Source organism: Cyprinus carpio, chromosome A16 (genome assembly GCF_018340385.1).
Source record: "Cyprinus carpio isolate SPL01 chromosome A16, ASM1834038v1, whole genome shotgun sequence".
In the NCBI taxonomy this organism is placed as follows: domain Eukaryota; kingdom Metazoa; phylum Chordata; class Actinopteri; order Cypriniformes; family Cyprinidae; genus Cyprinus; species Cyprinus carpio.
This window is the reverse complement of record NC_056587.1, coordinates 23220485-23241134: the sequence shown is the minus strand read 5'-3', so window position 1 is coordinate 23241134 and position 20650 is coordinate 23220485. Positions and strand designations below refer to the sequence as shown.

At 42.5% G+C, this 20650-nt stretch overlaps 1 protein-coding gene across 1 annotated transcript in view; it reads left to right on the top strand.

Moving 5' to 3' along the window:
• Positions 1 to 5016: 5016 nt before the first annotated feature.
• The window catches only part of LOC109075549 (immunoglobulin superfamily DCC subclass member 3-like), an 18323-nt gene continuing 2689 nt past the window's right edge, over positions 5017 to 20650 (top strand). Inside the window, exons 1-7 of the mRNA XM_042773331.1 lie at positions 5017 to 5204; positions 14826 to 15131; positions 15372 to 15516; positions 16979 to 17109; positions 17200 to 17337; positions 18422 to 18580; positions 20271 to 20436. Of these exons, the coding sequence (XP_042629265.1) occupies positions 5162 to 5204; positions 14826 to 15131; positions 15372 to 15516; positions 16979 to 17109; positions 17200 to 17337; positions 18422 to 18580; positions 20271 to 20436 (1088 nt within the window). The 5' untranslated portion in view covers positions 5017 to 5161. The remainder of the gene's footprint in view (positions 5205 to 14825; positions 15132 to 15371; positions 15517 to 16978; positions 17110 to 17199; positions 17338 to 18421; positions 18581 to 20270; positions 20437 to 20650) is intronic.

The following is a 20650-nucleotide window of genomic DNA, read 5'->3' as shown; positions in this document are numbered from 1 at the left end:
CTGACCGCAAGGCACTGCAGAGGGTGGTGAAAACCACCCAATGCATCACAGGGACAACACTTCCTGCAATTGAGGAGATCCAGAGAAAACGCTGTCTACGTCGAGCTCGCAGCATTCTTTAGGACTCCTCTCACCTTGACCATAGAGTGTTAACCTCCTGCCCTCCATGAGGCGCTTCAGGAGCCTCCGGACAAGGACCAGCAGACTCAGGAACAGCTTTTTCCCTACAGCTGTCTCCTTACTGAACTCTGCCCTCTGACACCCCTCCCCCCCACCCACTACACACCAAACACACCAAACACACACACTCCTCACCCCTCCTCATCACTACATCTGGTTTACAATCAAACAAACAAAAAACAAAAAACAGTTCACTTATTACTTGCACTACTGTCTGTTCATCAAGAATACTGAATGATTCATTTGCACACTGGAATATTTTTGCACTTTTTTACTATCCATTGCCCTAGTGTAAATGATGTTTATATGTTCATAGTTTCTGCTTATAGTGTACATACACTTATTACATAATCCATCTGTATATGATGTTCATAGTACACCTATCTGTATATCATGGTGATAGTATTTAAAAATCTGTAAATTCTGTACATAGTACTGCCATATCTGTATATGTATTGTATATTTGTAACATATTGTAGACACTGTACATCCTGTACTTACTGCTTATTGCACTTCTGGTTAGATGCTAACTGCATTTCGTTGCCTTGTACCTTACATGTGCAATGACAATAAAGTTGAATCTAATCTAATCTTCTCATTAAAGCCAGAAAGTATTGATCTCTTGCCTTACAGAATAGATCAGCTGCACTGCTCCACCTTGTTTTTTTTTTCAGCAGAATTCTCATACAGTCATTGTAAGCAAACTGAAGCTCTGGACTGAGGATTTTAGTGACGGTAAATGGGCCGATAAATTTGGGAGCTAATTTATTGCAAACAGAGCGAAGAGGAATGTTCTTAGAGGAAAGCCACTCTTTTTGACCAACAACGTAGATGGGAGGCTTTTACTGGTGGCGATCGGCCTGGGCCTTAGTGCACACCCTCACCTGGAGGAGAGTCAGTCTGGCTCTCTTCCAAGTGTGACGGTACCTCTGGATGAAGGCTTGGATGAAGGGTTCCAGGCTCTGAAAAATGGGTGGTTGATAACCTAAACTACACTGAAACAGTGATAGGCCCGTGGATAACACTGGTAATGAGTTATGAGCATACTCATACCCATGAGATTTGCTAGCTTCAGGAGGAAGGATTCTGAGACACCAAACATCGTAACACTTAGTCCTGGTTGGCCCGCTCCGTCTGGCCGTTGCTCTGAGGGTGGAAACCAGAGGAAAGACTGAAACTCGCCCCCAGTAACTTACAAAACTCCCTCCAAAATCTGGACAGAAAGTGGGGTCCCCTGTCAGAAACCACGTCCATCGGGAGGCCATGAATGCGAAAGACGTGATCTATGACAGTGGCCGCTGTCTCCTTGGCAGAAGGTAATTTCGGCTAGGGAATGAAATGGGCTGCCTTCGAGAACCAGTCCACCATGGTCAAAACTACTGTGTAGCTCTGAGAAGGCAGTAAGGCAGTGACAAAATCGAGTGCGATGAGGGACCAGGGTGTTGAAGGGACAGACAGCGGCTGAAGGAGACCCCCTGGGGGTCGATTAGAAGTCTTACAGCGAGCACAGACAAAGCAGGCCAAGACAAAACCCCTAATGTAACGAGCCACAGATGGCCACCAGGATCATTGCTTTACTAAATAAATGGTACAATTGACCCACTATATTCAAGATGGCACCACAGATGGCCGCCATGGTTTGCTGGGTCCTTGATACTTGTATTTTTTTGTTTGTTTGTCCTGTTTTTAATCAATATTTTCCCGATCTGCTTTACTAGGAATGAACTCCTTGACATAAGTAATAGCACACCTAATAACTTTTTGCCGACATTTGAGCATTTAGATGTTTTACTGGACATTTTAGTCAGAGGAGCTGTTTTCCTATACATGTGCTCCAGGTGATACAAGTGAAGGAAGTGCGCCGGCACGCTCGTTAAATTCCAACAGCGTGGTTTTAGGACTCTGCTGCCGAGCATTCATCTGCCGAATATCCACTCCCTAGCAAATAAGTCAGACGAACTACGACACCTCATCAGCACAAACTAGGACTTTTTAAACTCCACTGCGCTCTGCTTCACGGAAACCCGGCTGAGCAGAGCCATCCCGGACAGCGTGTTATCTAATGGGTTTCCAGCTGTTCAGAGCAGACCGCTGGAGTTTGTTTATTAAGTGAGCAGAGCAACCACCCAATAAAGCATTACAATAATCTAACCTTGAGGTCACGAACACATAAATTAATTTTTCTGCATTTGACATTGAGAGCATAGGTCGTAATTAAGATATTTTTAAGATGGAAAAATGCAGTTTTACAAATGCTAAAAACATGGTTTTCAAAGGAAAGATTGCTATTAAATAGCAACCTAGGTTCCTAACTGATGACGAAGAATTGACAGAGCAACCATCAAGTGTAAGACATTGTTTTAAATTGTTACATGCAGAGGCTTTTGGTCCATTAATTAAAACCTCTGTTTTTTCTGAATTTAGCAGTAAGAAATTACTAGTCATCCAGTTTTTATATCAACTATGCTTTCCGTTAGTTTTGCAAATTTGTATGTTTCATCGGGCTGTGAAGAAATATAGAGCTGAGTATCATCAGCATAACAGTGAAAGCTAACACCATGTTTCTTGATGATATCTTCCAAGGGTAACATGTAAAGTGTAAAAAGCAACGGTCCTAATACTGAGCCTTGTGTTACTCCATACTGCACTTGTGATCGATATATCTCGTCATTCACTGCTACCAATTAATAACGGTCAGATAAGTAAGATTTGAACCATGACAATGCAATTCCACTGATGGCAACATAATTTTGTAGTCTACTTAAAAGAATGTTGTGGTCGATAGTGTCAAACGCAGCGCTAAGATCCAGTACCACTAATAGAGAAATGCAACCACAATCAGATGATAAGAGTACTATGTTATGGTCTAATTCCTGACGGGAAATCTTTAGAGATACAATTTCTCTCTAAGAAGGAACACAGCTGACAGGATACTGCCTTTTCTAGTATTTATGATAGAAAAGGGAGATTTGAGATCGGTCTGTAATTAACATTCTTTAGGATCAAGTTGTGTTTTTTTAATGAGAGGCTTAATAACAGCCAATTTGAAGGTTTTAGGAAATATCCTAAAGACAATGATGCATTTATAATATTCAGAAGAGGATCTATGACTTCTTGAAGCACCTGATGTGATACTGTGGCTGAGGGCTGCATGGTTATAATTTTATCTCTAATAGTATCGATCTTGGAAGTAAATAAGTTCAAAAACTCATTACTGCTATGCTGTTGAAAAAGGTCTGTGTCTTTTGATGCTTTATTTTTTATTAATTTAGCCACTATATTGAATAAATGCCTGGGGTTGTGTTTGTTCTCTTCTAAGAGAGATGAAAAGTAAGTAGATCTAGCAGTTTTTAGAGCTTTTCTATAAGTATAAGTACTTTCCCGCCATGCAATATGAAATTCGTCTAGTTTTGTTTACTTCCAGCTGCGCTCCATTTTCTGGGCTGCTCTATTTAAATGGTTAGTTAACCCATCAGCAGAGGTACTGTACACACACACACACTGAGCTAGCAAACCTAGCAAGTTTTTTCTTATGTAGAAAATGCTTCTTGATTTAAGAATGTTTAGATATTTTGACTGGAAGCAAAAAAACAAAAATACTATGTAAGAAAAGCATTTTTGCAGTGCAGGTACATTCATTCATTGCACATATTTTCTTTAGGCAGACACTCTGAAAGTGACAAAAACAGCATATTCCTCTTATACTGGATCCTGTTGAAGAGGAGGCTGCATTAATTTGTAGGGAGTTACATTTATCGGTAGAGGATTATTTCGATTTTTTTGCCATGCATATTTATTTGAGCGGTGACTCGTTCTCACACTCTTTATTATGTTTTGTGTGTTTTTTTGTGAGGTGAATCGCTTTAAAAATGAAGCTGATTACTGTATGGAATGGAAGGATGCCAGATGGAAGTGTAGTTTGAGATATATGCCATAACCACCACCACAACTGTTATATTTATTTGGTCATATTTATTTCCTACAAATACAAAAGCAACAGTTTTTTTCCCTGTTGGATTTTAATATTCTTCTCATACTTGGTATTGTGGCCATCTCCTCTTCATCTGTTTTTCATTGTTTTGCAAGGCTTCTTGTTGTTGGCTGAGTAGAAGTCAAATGTTAATTTCATTACTCTAATTAAAAAATACAAAAGTTTGGTTTAGAGAATATTTATTTATGTGAAAAGAGCTTTAGACTATGTGGGAAAAGCTACTGCACATTGAAACAGACACTGAATGATATTTATTTAATATTCAAATGTTTGTAAAGTCATGTAGCCTACATTCATGAACCTTTTATGGTTAAAGCTTTATCTGATTGAACAAAGTTTTTATACTTCATGTTTTTTATTTTTTCTTTTGCCTGTGGGATACCATGAAAATTCATATTAGTTCAATAATTTACAGTTCTGCCAGTTTTTCCTTTGACATTATAACAGTGATTAAGAATTGAAGTTACATATTGACTTGGAAGTATACTGACGTCTTTTTGTCAGGTGCTGTTGCCATGGTGAATCATAATTTCGGAGCTCCATCGATCATGACTTTTCATAGTCGTGGTGCACACGCTAAACTCAGAGTCAGCCTTCTCAGAGTTGATTGATTTAACTCAGTTCAGCTGTTCTGAACCCGTAAACTCAGTTTCCCTTCTCAGGGTAAATCAACTCAGAGTTCAAGTTTCAACTCAGAGTTGGTTGAACCTCCTTATTGATATGGGCCCCAACACTACAGGGGAAAAACAACTAAATCATCATCATATGTTCTTGTCTCCAGCTGCTCTCTGATTGGTTGGTGACATGTGGCCCCGCCTCCACAGGAGTCTGAGAGCATCAACAGAGCTGCTGATTCTCACACATGATCAGTGACTCTGAGAGGAATAACGTGAGGAATATCTGGAGGAGGAATAAAGCAGCACTGAGGAATATTCACGTTTGATTTGATCCGTCATGAGCTCGTAAAACATCATCCGAACAGCAGGAATCATGGAAAGACTCTCAGCGCTGCTGCTGCTCATCACAGTTTTAGGTGAGTCTCAGATTTTAGTCTTTCTCTCCTCAGAACTCCTTCATCTCTGTCAGCAGTGATGCTTTGTTTGTTTGTTTGTTTGTTTTTAGTTTATTTTAGATTTTCTGGGAATATATCAGTATAATAGAACAGAACTAATAACACTGTACAGGTAATTGATTCAGTCTCTAATAATGTGAATATTGCTGCTCATATGCAAATGAGTCTTGTGTTATTAACAGAGTCATTCATTAAGGCTTTAATAAGTTCAATTAGCAGTCATTAGTTCATCTGATCCGAGTGTCGAATCATTTACTTCATTCTTCACTGTGGAGAGAAATTTATATTGATTCAAAGATTAAATTTCTTATATTTTAGTGCTGCAGCTAAGAATGATTTTGATAAATAATCTGTTTTGTTGAAAACCGTTGTTTATTTTATACATGATAATTTGTTGTTTATTTTATACACAATTGTTTTGATATAAGAGCACAGACAAAAACAAACAATAATAACTTCCATTGTTAACTATTTTCCTTTATTGATTTTCATTGATTATTTGTTGCAGTGCTGATTTATATATCATTTCTTTATTATTTCAATTCTAATATACAAAAATTATCTTTGAATGCAGAATGCGTCTCTATTGGTTGAATGATTCAGAGTCGCTGCAGGAGCTTCTGCTGAAGTTCATGTTCATGAGAGTGAGACAGACAGACCTGAGACAGACTTTGACCCTGACCTTTGACCTGACCCTCATTTTCATATGACTGGGCCTTTAGGGTCGGGGTCAGACTGGGTGGGGGTTTGATTGAGATCTCATTATAAGGGCCCGTAATCCTGCGTGGCAGCTGCTGAACACACACAAACACACACAACACGCACACACACACACACACTGTCACAGGCCACACAGGGTCACAAGGTTAATCCAAAAGATCTACACCGTCTTTGGTCAAACTCTCTGCTGTGTGTGTGTGTGTGTGTGTGTGTGTGTGTGGGGTGTGTGTGCAGCACACACACACACACACACGACCACAACACACACACACACACGTGACGGTGTGTGCAGCGACTCACACACGTGAGCAGCGACTGATTCATTTTCCTAATTGGTAAGTGTATTTAATATGATAATTTGTTAGTGGAGACACACACTCTCACTCTCTCTCGATCTCTCTCTCACACACACACACACATACACACACGCATGCACACATAAGCATATATAATATGAAATGTTCCGATTATAGAATATTACACACACAGACTCCAGCAGTACTAATAGTTCTGATGTCTCACTCTGATGGTCTCATTAACGAGTGTTAATTGAGACAGACGAGCCGCTGTAAGTCTCATTAGATGCTCGATTCTCCCGCTGAGAGTCTGAAAGCGTGAAGAATCAGGACAGACTCTTAGTTCAGACGACTCTATCAGACTATACACACATTCACTCCATCCTCATCCTGACAGAAGAGAATAATAGAGCAGTGATCAAACTCTCAAATCACACAAAACAAAGTCTGGCAAAATCACATCATTATCAAAACATGTGACTCTCACACTGCTTGATAACATTTTTGAATAATTAAGATCGTTTAATGTTTTTGAAAGAAGTCTCTTCTGCTCCCCAAGGTTGCATTTATTTGATCAAAAATACAGTAAAAACAGTGAAATATTATTACAGTTTAAAACAGCTGTTTTCTATGTGAATCTCTGTTAAACTGTAATTTATTTCTGTGATGTGCAGCTGTATTTTCAGCATCATTACTCCAGTCTTCAGTGTCACATGATCTTCAGAAATCATTCTAATATACTCAAGAAACATTTCTGATTATTATCAATGTTGAACACAGTTGTGCTGCACAATATTTTTATGAAAACCGTGATACATTTTATTTTTCAGGATTCACCGATGAATAGAAAGTTCAAAAGAACAACATTTATATGAAATAAAAATAATTTGTAACATTATGAATGTCTTTACTCTCACTTTTGATCAATTTTATTCATCCACGATGAAGATCCACAATCTTACTTAGCCCAAACTTTTGAATGGTTGTGTATGAAGCAGCATAATTTTGTGAAAGCATTATAAAGATATTTATGAAAACAGCTCAAATCTGATAAGTGCAACTATAAGGCATGAATATATTAAGATATTATAGCTAAACATTAACATCAGGATTTTCTGTATTAAAAAGCTTTTTAAAAAAAAGGATAAAAATTGTACTGTATCCAAAAACAATGGTAATACCATGGTATTTTTGTTGATGGTGTGTTCTAGTGATCAGTGTTATTGGATTGAGAGGATCACTAATAGATTCAGCACGTTTGACTGAGGCCTGCGACGCCGTACCTGTTTCCCTCATAAATAAGTGCGGTTCTGTCCTCGGGTCGCACAGACGAATATTTGACATTCAGATTTGTCCCGTCTGAGCAGCAGATGCCATTAATGGAGTGTTTTGACGTGTTTATTGGCCGCTGAAGTTCACGGCCACTCCAGAGACAATGAAGAAAGAGGGAGGAGGAGCGGCTGATTCTCTCATGACCTTTAGGATCTGAGGTCACGGTGTGCCGGTGGGGGCGGAGCTGCTCTCTGAACCCCGCGGGGGGGCCGGCCCGTTTATCCAGTGTTTACGGCTGAAGATGGGCTGCTATTGTGAGGAGGAGAAAACAGCTGCAGCTTCAGACGCCGCAGTCCGCCTCGTTTGACTAAGAGACACCAACACTAAAGCATTCAAAGGGACACATGCTCTGGAGTTTGAGCTCATGTAGGAAAATTTCTAGCAAACATCATTTTCTCACACTAAACCAGTTCTAGACCTGACCTTAGAACACTTACTGCATACTGCACACTTTATAGTGTTCAACAGTAGTGTGCTGGATTGATGTCGTATCTAACACTGTTCATGATTTAATTGAATTTCGTATGAAAATGTCTTAACTTTAAGTCTGATCAATTAACGAGTCTAAAAAAGTCCAGTGCATTGCATTGTGGGATACCGTCCAATCATAATCCATCAGATTTTAAGCGTACATGCATTTAAAGTGGCAGACGTCAGAACTCCATGATAATAATTATTATAATAAAAATCATCGTTATAGTTAAGAGTTTTAGTTGTAGTTATCTATTTTTGTGGACACTAATATAGTTTTATTTATCGTTATAGTTATGATTATAGCTATTGTTATAGTTTTCGTTAGTTATCAATAGGTGTGAATGAGGTATGGTTATTGTTATCATACATATAATAGTTTGTGTCGATGCATATATATTTATAGTTCTAATTATTATTGTTCTAGTTAGTTTTCGGTATAGTGATCATCTGCTTGTATGGACGCTATAGTTATATTTATTGTTGTAGTTATGATTATCGTTATCGTTATGATTATAGTTATTGTTATAGTTGTCGTCTGTTTCTGTGGACGGTAATATATCAATTTATCGTTATAGTTATGATTATAGCTATTGTTATAGTTTTCGTTAGTTATTATCAATAGGTGTGGATGCAAGTATGGTTATCGTTATCATAATACATGTTATAGTTTTTGTCAGTTTATGTGATGCTTGTATAATTATTGATCGAATTATTGTTCTAGTTATGGTTATCGCTGTAGTTTTCGGTATAGTTATCATCCGCTTGTGTCATTGTTATAGTTATGATTATAGTTTTGTTTTGATTATAGTCATCGTTTCAGTTATTTTATAGTTTTGTTATAGTTACCAACTGTTTGTGTGGACACCAATATAGCCATCATAACAATTATTATAGTTATCGTTATTGTCATATTTATCATTATTGTTCTAGTTATGATTAGAGTTATCGTTATAGTTATTATTATAGTTTCCGTTATACTGTAGTTATTGTCCATTTGTGTGAACACTCATATAGATATATAGTTATGATTATAGTTTTCTTATTATTTTTTTATTTCTTTTTGTTTGTGTTTTTGTTAATGTGAATTAAGTAGGATGATTCTATCTGGATGCTTGTTTTATAGTTGTGTGTGAGAGTTGATGAGGGTTAAGTGTGGTTCCTGTCAGAGAGAGTAGACTGAGGTTACTGGTGTTAGTGTTCTGGGGTCATGTTCTGGTTTAGGTGTCAGGTTAGTGCAGAGGTACAGGAGTCTGGTTTTTCCGTGCGAGCGCGTTCAAGTTCAAGTGTGACCGGAGTGTTTTGCCGGAGGTTTGGCAGCTGCGGGGCGTGCGGCGAGGGGCGGCGTGATGCGGTGGCATGGGAAAGTCACCCTCACGCAGCTCCACGGGGCGGAGGAGGGGCAGATGGCTCTTCAGACGGGGCAGGAATGATGGGCCGGGGCAGATCTGGAGGGTGTGTTTGTGGGGGGGGGGGGGGGTGGGGTCGCATTGTGTAGCTGTTTTGGGCTGATGGAGGGTTTTGTGTGTGTTTGTGTGAGTGCTTCTGAAAGAGCCATCAATCAGGCGGCCCAAAGTCAAGTTTAAGTTCAGTGGAGATGAATCGCTTTGATTTAAGACGCTCTAAATCCAACCAGCCCTGCCTCCATCACAACTCAAGCACAAGACAAACACCATCTACTGATGCACGAGTGTGTTTGAGGACTAAATAAACTTCGCAATCTTCTTTATGAATTTGAATATCTTGTTCAGAAATGCACTTCATGGAGTTTAACCTTTTGTATATGTTTTTTTGTCTGTTTTTATGCTTAAAACTAGAGCAAATATCTGTCAATGATACTGATTACTATAATGATAACTATAGTGGTAGCTGTAGCTGTAACTATAACTATAAAAATTTTGTTTGTGGCTTTATTGGGTGTTTGAGGTCTGTTTTTTATGCTTAAAACAAGAATAAATAGAAGAAAATTTCCAGTAAATTTTCCAGAGTTTTTGAAACTTTTGGAAAAAATTTGGATACTTTCGGAAATTTTCAGGAAATTTACTGGAAATGTTCTGCCCCTTTGCAACCTTATCTGACCGCCAATGATTACTATAACAATCACAACAATAACTATAATGAGACTCTAACGAATCTATAAAGATAACAATAACTATATTATCATCCAGACTAGCAGTAAGTGTAAGTATAACTTTAACAAAAACTAACTGTATGTGTCACGATACGCACACAGACAGGTAGATCCAATTGCAGTAAGTCTTTATTAGGGGCAATCCAAAATCATAAATCCAGCCAGGCAGGGGTCAAAACCAAACATAAACCGTCCAAAACACGAAACACAAAACCCTGTCACGAGGGAACCAGGGAAAAAGCAGGGTGACATTCAACAAGGACTCCGTAATCATGACAGAAACAACCAGGGTATTTAAAAGACAGGTTGCAAACAAGGTAAGTGGTTGACAGCTGAACCCAATAAACAGTGATGAAACCGATAAGGCTAGTGGGAAAATGTAGTTCTGAAGGTTGGGTGTGACGATAAGGGGAAGTGAGGACCTCTAGTGGCCACCCAGGGAGACACAGAACAGACACCGTGACACTACCCCCCCCTCTAAGGAGCAGCTTCCAGATGCTCCTCAGAACAAAAAACACAAAACAAAGAGACCAGGAGGGAGGTGGACTGGTGGAGGGCAGAACAGGGGGAGGGATGGCGGGCCAGGCCCGTGTATGGGGAACTGGGACCGGCAGCGATGGAGCCGCTGGTAGCCCAGGTGGCTTGGTCAGATCAGGGGGCCACGGTGGACCGAACCCGAAAGTTCAGGGGACCACGAGGGACCAGGCAGTTCAGGTGGCCACGGTGGACCGGACAAAGTTCAAGGGGACCACAGAGGGACCAGGCAGTTCAGGTGGCCACGGTGGATCGGTCCATTCTCGTTGTGCAGTACGGCCAGGGAGGAATTCGGCCATTTGAGTGGGCCCGAACAGAACCCTGCCAATCGGGGAGGCCCAGTAAGGAGCAGGCTGTGGCGTTTTAGGGCCAGGGTCACGGCATTGGGAACGGCATCGGGAACGGCCTCAGCCAAGGGCACCGCCTCGGGAACGGCCTTGGACACCCGGGTATCGCCTCCGGAACCATCTCGGGCCCCGCATCGGCCTCGGAACAGCATCGGGCACCCGCCTCGGGAATGGCCTCAGCACGGCCTAGGGAATGGCCTCGGACTCGGGGCACCGCCTCGGAAACGGCCTCAGGAACGGCATCGGGAACGGCCTCAGACAAGGGCACCGCCTCGGGAACGGCATCGGACAAGGACACCGCCTCGGGAACGACCTCGGCATCGGGCACCGCCTCGGGAATGGCCTCGGCATCGGGCACCGCCTCGGCATAGGGCACCGCCTCGGCAACGGCCTTGGACAAGGACACATCCAGCCTCGAGGACACGACCTCTGCCCTGCGCATCGGGCACCGCCTCGGGAACGACCTCTGCCTGCGCATCGGGAACCGCCTCGGGAACGACCTCGGCCTGCGCATCGGGCACACCGCCTCGGGAACGACCGTGTCGGGGGTTCGGCCTGCGCATCATCGGGCACCGCCTCGGTCTCTGGAACCAACTCGGACACCGCCTCGGCCTCCGGAACAGCATCGGGCACCGCCTCGGCCTCCGGAACAGCATCGGGCACCGCCTCGGCCTCCGGAACAGCATCGGGCACCGCTTCGGCATCGGGCACAGCCTCGGCCACAGCCTCGGGCACCGCCTCGGCCTCCGGAACAGCATCGGTCACTGCCTCGGCATCGGGAACAGCGCCGGCATCGTACATTGCCTCGGGAACCGCCTCGGCCACCACATCAGGCACCGCCTCGGCATCGGGCACCGCCTCGGCATCGGACATTGCATCGGGAACCGCCTCGGGTCACCGCCTCGGCATCGGGCCACCGCCTCGGGCACCGCCTCGGCCATCGGGCACCGCCTCGGCATCGGGGCACCGCCTCGGCATCGGGCACCGCCTCGCCCATCGGGCACCGCCTCGGGCAAGTCAGGCATTGCATCGGGAACCACCTCGGCCACCGCATCGCGGACATTCCTCACCGCCTCGGCAGCCGCATCGGGCACCGCCTCGTGCATCGGGCCACTTCACGGCACCGCCTCGGACATCGGGCACCGCCTCGGCTCGGGCACCGCCTCGGGCCACCAACATCAGGCACCGCCTCGGCATCGGGGCACCGCACCTCGGCATCGGACATTGCATCGGGAACCGCCTCGGGCACAGCCTCGGCATCATCGGGCACCGCCTCGGCATCGGGCACCGCCTCGGGCACCGCCTCGGCATCGGGGCACCGGCCTCGGCACGCCTCGGCAACGGGCATTGCACCACTCGGGAACGCCACCATCGGCCACCGCATCGGGCACCGCCTCGGCATCGGGCACCGCCTCGGCATCGGACATTGCATCGGGAACCACCTCGGCCACCGCATCAGGCACCGCCCTCGGCATCGGGAACCGCCTCGGGCACCCGCCTCGGCAACCGGGCACCGCCTCGGCATCGGGCACAGCCTCGGGCACCGCCTCGGCATCCAGAACCACCTCGAGCCCCCCTCTCGGGAACCTCTGGGCACGTCCACCTGGACGACAGCGGCAGGCCTGCTCGGGAACGTCCTCCTGGACGGCCAGCGGCTGCGCCCCGCCTCGGGAACTACCTCCTGGACGGCAGCGGCCAGCACCGCAGATACACTTTCATACGGGCTGGGGAACGTCCTCCCGGGACGGCGGCGCGGCCCGCTCGGGAACGTCCTCCTGGACGGCAGCGGGCCCGCTCTGGGAACGTCCTCCTGGACGGCAGCGGCCTGCTCGGGAACGTCCGTTGCCCGGGCTTCCGAGGAACGGCTGACGCCTGGTCTCCTCCTCCTGCGGCCTCTATGATGGCGTGCCGGTGGCTCCCTGACGGAAGACTCAGGCGTTGAGTCAACCATCTTGTGCTGTGGTGCTGGGCCGGCGGCCATCCCGTGCTGTGGTGCTGGGCACGCTGAGCTGGCAGCCATCCTGTGCAATGGCGCTGGGCTGGCGGCCATCTTGCGCTGTGGTGCTGAACTGGTGGCCATTCCTGGGCATTGGCGCTGGCTCAGCGGCCGTGATGTGAACAACTCCTGGGAATCTCCGGGATCTGGCACATCCTGGAAAAGTAACTCAAACACTGTCTCTGCGGCCATCTTGGGCTGTGGCGCGGGCTGGCGGCCATCTTGTGCTGTGGCGCTGGGCTGGCGGCCATCTTGTTGCTGTGGCGCTGGGCTGGCGGCCATCTTGTGCTGTGGTGCTAGGCACGCTGAGCTGGCGGGCCATCTTGTGCTGTGGCGCTGGGTTGGCGACCCTCCTGGACTGTGGTGCTGGCTCAGCAGCCCGTGATGTGACTACTCCTGGGAAACTCTGGGATCTGGCACACCTGGAAAAGTAAACTAAACAATGTCTCCGCGGCCATCTTGGGGCGGTGGCGCTGGGCTGGCGGCCATCTGGCCTCGTGGCGTGGGGCTGACGACCGCCTTGTGCTGTGGCGCTGATCCATCCCACACAAGCCCCGGGTCGGGGGGGCCCCGTGGTGAGAGCGATGTTGAACTTCCTCTCGCGCCTTCACTCCTCTGCGACCCTCCCGCGTGGTCCCCACGAAAAAACGACCAGGCGGGTTCCCTCAAACCCACTCCTCTCTCTCCCGCTCGATGGCGTCGGATGGAGGGGGAGAAACCCTCAAAAACCATACTGCTGGATCTAGGATTGACGGAGTCCTTCTGTCACCGATACGCACACAGACAGGGTAGATCCAATTGCAGTTAAGTCATCGTCTTATTAGGGGCAATCCAAAATCATAAATATCCAGCCAGGCAGGGGTCAAAACCAAACATAAACCGTCCAAAACACCGAAACACAAACACTCACGAGGGAACCAGGAAAAAGCAGGGTGACATTCAACAAGGACTCCGTACTCATGACAGAAACAACCAGGGTATTTAAAGACAGGTGCAACACAAGGTAAGTGGTGACAGCTGAAACCCAATAAACAGTGATGGTGAACAGATAAGGCTAGTGGGAAATGTAGTTCTGAAGGGGGTGACAATAAGGGGAAGTGAGACCTCTAGTGGCCACCCAGGGAGACACAGAACAGACACCGTGACTGTATAAATGTTTTGTTTGTGTTTTTTGGGTGTTTGAGGTCAGTTTTTTATGCTTAACAAGAACAAATATCTGCCAATGTGTTCAGAAAATTCAACCTTTGAATTGAGTTTATTTTTCTTAATTAATTGATAGATATTTGTTTTAATCATAAATTCACTTCATTTTCCAATTTCTCAGAAAACAATACTTACGTCATTTTAATTCTCAAGTAAATCTAGATTTAAGAATGTTTAGATATTTGTTTTGTGATGGAAGAGAAGAGTATTGTATTGGGGAGTTGCTTTTTTTTTTGAATTTATTTTATTAAAAATACTGAATTTAAAAATAGTTCGTATAGATATCTGATATGATTATTAAGCTTTGCTTGTGTATCCTATTCGGTTCTGTTTAGTTTTTGCTCTCTGTATTTGTTATGTTTGATTTTGTTTTATTTGGTTTGACTTGATTAGGTTTCATTATATTTTGTTTCTTCATCTTTTAAGATACATCATCATCATTACCATTTTCATCATCATGAATCGTTCGTAAGCATCAGTTCCTCTCCGATTATTCAGACGGATGTCTCTCTGTTTAAATTCTCATCATCACCTCTTGCTGTCATCCTGCAGGTTTGGGCGGAGCTTCAGAGTTGGCCTTCATCAAAGAACCCAGTGATGTCATCGCAGTGAGGGACCGCCCCCTCATGCTGGACTGTCAGGTAGAGGGGGAGGGGCCTATCACCATCACCTGGCGACGGAATGGCGTTCCCGTTCCTCTGGGAGCCAGAGCAGCCGTGCTGGATAACGGGACGCTCCTGATCCGGAACCTCCAGAAACGGCGTGACAGTGACGAGAGTGACGCGGGCGAGTATGACTGTGCGGCGCAGAACCGATACGGGCTGCTCATCAGCCGCAAAGCACATGTGCAGCTGGCCTGTGAGTGACACAAACACTCTTCAGAAAGAAAAAGCTCTCTAATATCTCAATAGTTTCTCTTAGAGATTTAATTTATTAACCTGGGTCTGCTTTAGGAGAAACAGACATGATAAATTTGATACACCTGCTTAAACCAGCCTAATGTGGTTTGCTGCTGGTTTTAGAGGGATGTAGGGTCTGTGTTTGGTGTGATTCGAGCGTCTGTTACTCATGTGATGTGATATTTGTCTACTCTCTCAGCACTTCCCAAGTTCCACACGCACCCAGAATCCATGAGCGTGGACGAGGGCGGCGTCGCTCGATTTCACTGCGCCGTCAGCGGCGTCCCAGAGGCCAACATCACCTGGGAAAGAAACAGAACAGCTCTCAACGCTGATGATAACAGGTACTTGAATAAAGCCTGAAACAAACAACAATATATTAAATATGTTGAACAGGAATGAACATTTAAGTGTTGACATCTGCTTTTGCTTATGTGCAAATGTTTTTTCTCAAAGCCAGAAACCAACTCTGGATTATCGTTTAAGGCCTGTTCACACCGAAATGATAACTGTAATGATAAACAATAATTACAGTTATCTTTTTTAATGTTACTTTAATAAATTGCCATGGCAACACCATTAAACATATTCAAAATCCGTTCACAATTTAGCATCTTAAGTATCTTGGCATCTATAACAAAAACAATAACTATAACAATAAATATAGCGAAACTATAAACAACAATAACTATAATGATGACTGATAACTATAACGAAACTCTAAACATAACTGTAATGATGATGATAATGAGAAGTAGAACAATGAATATAACAATAACTATGACAATATAACTATAATAACTAAAATAATATCTTTAACGCTAACTATAATGCTAACGATAACAATAACTTACTATAATGATAATGATAACTAACTATAATTCTAATGATAACTAACTATAACGATAACAATGATAACTATAATAACGATAAATATAACGATAATGGTAACTATAACAATAGCAATATTTATAATGATTATGGTAATGGCTAACTATAACCAGCAATAAAGAAAGCAATAATGATAACTAACTATAATGATGATTATAACTATAACAAAAACAATAATATCAATAACGGTAATAATAAAAATAGCGATAACTAACTATAATGACAATAATTATAACAATAACTGTATAATAGCTATAACTATAGTGATAATTATAATGATAATGTTAACTATAACGCTAACTATAATAATAACGATAACTAACTATAATGATAACAATGATAACTATATAAATCTAACGATAATTATAATGGTAACTATAACCAACAATAAAGAAAGCAATAACGATAACAAACTATAATGATGATTATAATTATAACAATGATTTCAATAACGATAACAATTAAAATAATGGTAACTTTAGCTATAATTATAAAAATTATAAGGATAACTGTAATGATAGCTATAACAATAACTAATGATAACTATAATAAATATAGTGATAACTATGATAACTATAATGATAACGATAACTAACTATAATGATTACGTAACTGTAACAATGACAATTATATCTACAATGAAAACAATCGCTATAACACTATATTAATAACTATAATGATAAGAATGGTAACGTTAATTTTAACTGATTGAATTTTAACTGTTATGATAGCTATTTTAGTGTCTACACCAGTGGACGAAAACGTTCATGTCTATTCGTTCATAAGCTGAAAACAATCGCTCTGACAGTGATTCCAGTGATATCGTTCCTCTGTGTCGTTATAGTTGTAATTTTTTTAAACTTTATGGTTATAGTAATTGATTTTGGTGTGAATGTGACGTATGTGTGTGTTCAGGTACACTCTCCTGCCCAACGGTATCCTGCACATCACAGGAGTGCGTCAGGCTGACAGCGGCTGCTACCGCTGCGTCGCTAAAAACATCGCAAACACTCGCTACAGTCACGAGGCCCAGCTGTCAGTCACAGGTAGAGCCGAGACCGTCCTTCCTCTGATGATACGATCCAAACCACTGAGTGTCTCTGAATGACCCGTCTCTCTCTCTGTCTCTGTCTCAGTCGCAGCTAATCGTCTCTATAAGGAGCCAGTGATTCTCTCTGGGCCGCAGAACCTCACTCTGAACGTTCACCAGACCGCCATCCTGGAGTGCATCGCCACCGGAAACCCACGGCCCATCGTCTCCTGGAGCAGGCTGGGTAAAAACCACATGATGAGCTCAAGATGACAAAACCAGCTAAAATCAGCTAAAACGACAAAAACAACTCAATATATCTCATTTCAATTGTCTTTGAAGAATTCTGATGCTAGCTATTTATAATGATACAATAACTATAATGATAATAATGATAACTATAAGAACTATAGCAATAACAATAATGACAATTGCTATAAAAATATACATAATAACAATAACTATATATCGATAACGATAATTACTGTAATGTGAACTATAACTATCAATAATGATAATTACTATTTATTATAACAATAACTATTTGGATAACTATATCAATAACGATAATTACTAAAATGATAGCTATATCAACAACAACAATTATTATAATGATAATTACTGTAATGTGAACAATAACTATATCAATAATGATAATTACTATAACGATAAAAATAACGATAACTATATCAATATTATTATAACGATAATGATAGCAATAATACCTATAACAACAATTACTATAATACTATACAATAATATATTACTATGTATATATTACTGTTATATTACTATAATAATAACAATAATTATAACCATAACTATAACACAACTATAACTATAACAATAATGATTGTAACTATAATGAACGTAATAACTATAACAATAACTGTAATACAACTATAACAAAACTATAAACAATGATTAACATCATTATCATCACCTGCTTAAATATATAGATGTTTTTTTTTATAAGCGCAGTGTGAATGTTTTTGGTCTTTGAAGAACCAGGATTCTCGTGGTCTTGGAAAACCTGGATAATATGCGGAAGACTCACTTTAAACTTGTGATTTCTAGACCTGGAAAACTCATGGAAATTAAAAAAAAATCTACAAATACCATTTTGTCAAGCTCAAAAATATATCATGTAGAAATTGTGAGTAAAAATGACTGGGAAAATGAAGCAAAACAATTGGTTAAAAAGAGCAGAAACCCTCAAGAATGTTCAGCTCTTAAATTGTCTGCAATCCTAAAACTTATACTGATTGTAATATATTTTAGTTATTACTACTTTCAGTCTCTGGACACTGTGTGTGTGTGTTTGTCAGACGGTCGCTCTATCGGCGTGGAGGGCATCCAGGTGTTGGGCACAGGTAACCTCATCATCTCAGACGTGTCTCTGCAGCACTCAGGTGTGTACGTCTGCTCCGCCAACCGACCCGGAACCAGGATGAGGAGAACCGCGCTGGGACGACTGGTGGTGCAGGGTACAATAAACACACACACACCATCACACGAGTCCAACCTGGGGTTCAGTTCAGATCAGTGTAAATGAAGCACTGCACAGAGACAGACTCTAACTTTAATTATCGTCAGTGTGTGAGGATATTAATGACTGATGCACTTCGTATTTTAATTGTAGTCAGTGTGTGGGTATATTGATGATTGGTTTCATTTACACACACACACACACACACACACACACACACACACACACAATTCTCTATTAGAGCAGTGGAGCAGTGTTTGACTGTGACAAAGGGCTTTGACTGTGACCTCTGACCTCTGGCCCCCCAACCCCAGGTCACCTCTAGCCTCATTAGCATATGGGAGGGGCTTGTAGATGGTCTGGTGAGCTCGTCTGGTTTGAGCAGCAGCTGCGATACACACACACACACATGACGGCCAGATGGAGAGACGGATGTTTGTGTGTGTTTTAGCAAAATCATCTTTTGACATTTCATATTTCACATAGATAAAAGACGAGAAATGCACACATACCCCACAGGAAGTGAATGAACTAAAGCCACACACACACACTCCACAGGAAGTGAATGAAGTGTGTGTTTGTGTGGTGTGTGTTTGTGTGTGTGTTGTGTGTGTGTGTGTGTGTGTGTGTGTGTGTGTGTGTGTTTGTGTGGTGTGTGTGTGTGTGGTGTGTGTGTGTGTTGTGTGTTGAGTGTTCACATGTGTGTGTGTGTGGACTTGAGATCACATGAAACTAAAGCGTGTGTGTGTGTGTGTGTGTGTGTAACAAACACACAATAGAGCTGGAGTACTGCAGAGTATTTTACAGTATTTTGCAGCTCTGCTAAGTATTTTTATGGTGTTTTACCAGAGTATTTTTCATATTTGTAATAATCGCTTTAATGAGCTTCTGCCTAAAATTAATTCCATGTTAGGTAACTGTATAATTCTGTTATGTTGAACTGTTCATTTGTGAAATGAACATTACTTGGACACATTCACTTCTGCTGTGTAATGTAGACACATGCATTTTCTGTAAAGCTGCTTTAAAACAATGTGTATTGTGAAAAGCGCTGTACAAATAGGTTTGAATTAGAAATTTTTGTTGAATATTTTAGTGTTTTACAGCGGCGTGGAGTATTTTACAGTATTGGAGCGTATCGTAGGGATTGTGTTGGGCTGGAGTGGGGACGGACGGATGGATAAAAGAAGAAAGTGAGGCGGAGGGGGAGGAGTAATTGTGTCTGAGTGATGGATCACCTCTGACCTCTGACCTCATTCTAGCAGGCCTGCAGGAGATGATGTGTTGGGGGGGGGGGGTAGATTGATGGACCAGTGAGATTTTATGACAAAAACACAGAAGCATCAGCTGGAATTTACTATTTATAAAAATGAAGCATCTGACGTTTGTCCTGCTCATCAAGCCACTACTTACGGAATACATGAATAAATCAAATACTGGGTGCTAATGATCTTTACACAGTTCAAAGTTTGCTCATTTAAAAAAAAAAAAGTTTGATAATTAAAAAAAAAAAACAGAACAAGATTAAGTGTTTTATTACATGTTTTTCTTAAGAAAGTAGAATGGAATATATTCTATAAACACAGAGTGTGTTCAACGCTGCTCAAATGCATAATATTGCGTAATGTGATCAGACTGTAATGAACTCTCTCTCTCTCTCTCTCTCTGTGTGTGTGTGTGATGTCCAGCTCCTCCGGAGTTCCTGCAGTGGCCTCAGTCCGTGTCGAAGCCGGCGGGCAGCGGTGCGGTCTTCACCTGTCAGGCTCAAGGTGTTCCTGATCCACACCTCATCTGGCTGAAGAACGGCAAGATCCTCACACCTGGAGACAACGTCAAACTCACCAACAACAACAGGTCAGAGCCGGCCTGCATTTTGGTGAAATATAGTGTTTTATTTTTTTGTTTTTATTTGGTGCATTTTGTTTTCCCACTGCTGACATATCAAAGAACAATCTAATGTTTCAGCTCATAATTAATCATTTTATTCAGAGACAAACTGAGCAAAAATATGAATTTGCTGCAGATGCTGATATTTATATGATTGTGCTGTAAATCAGTGAGATCTTTA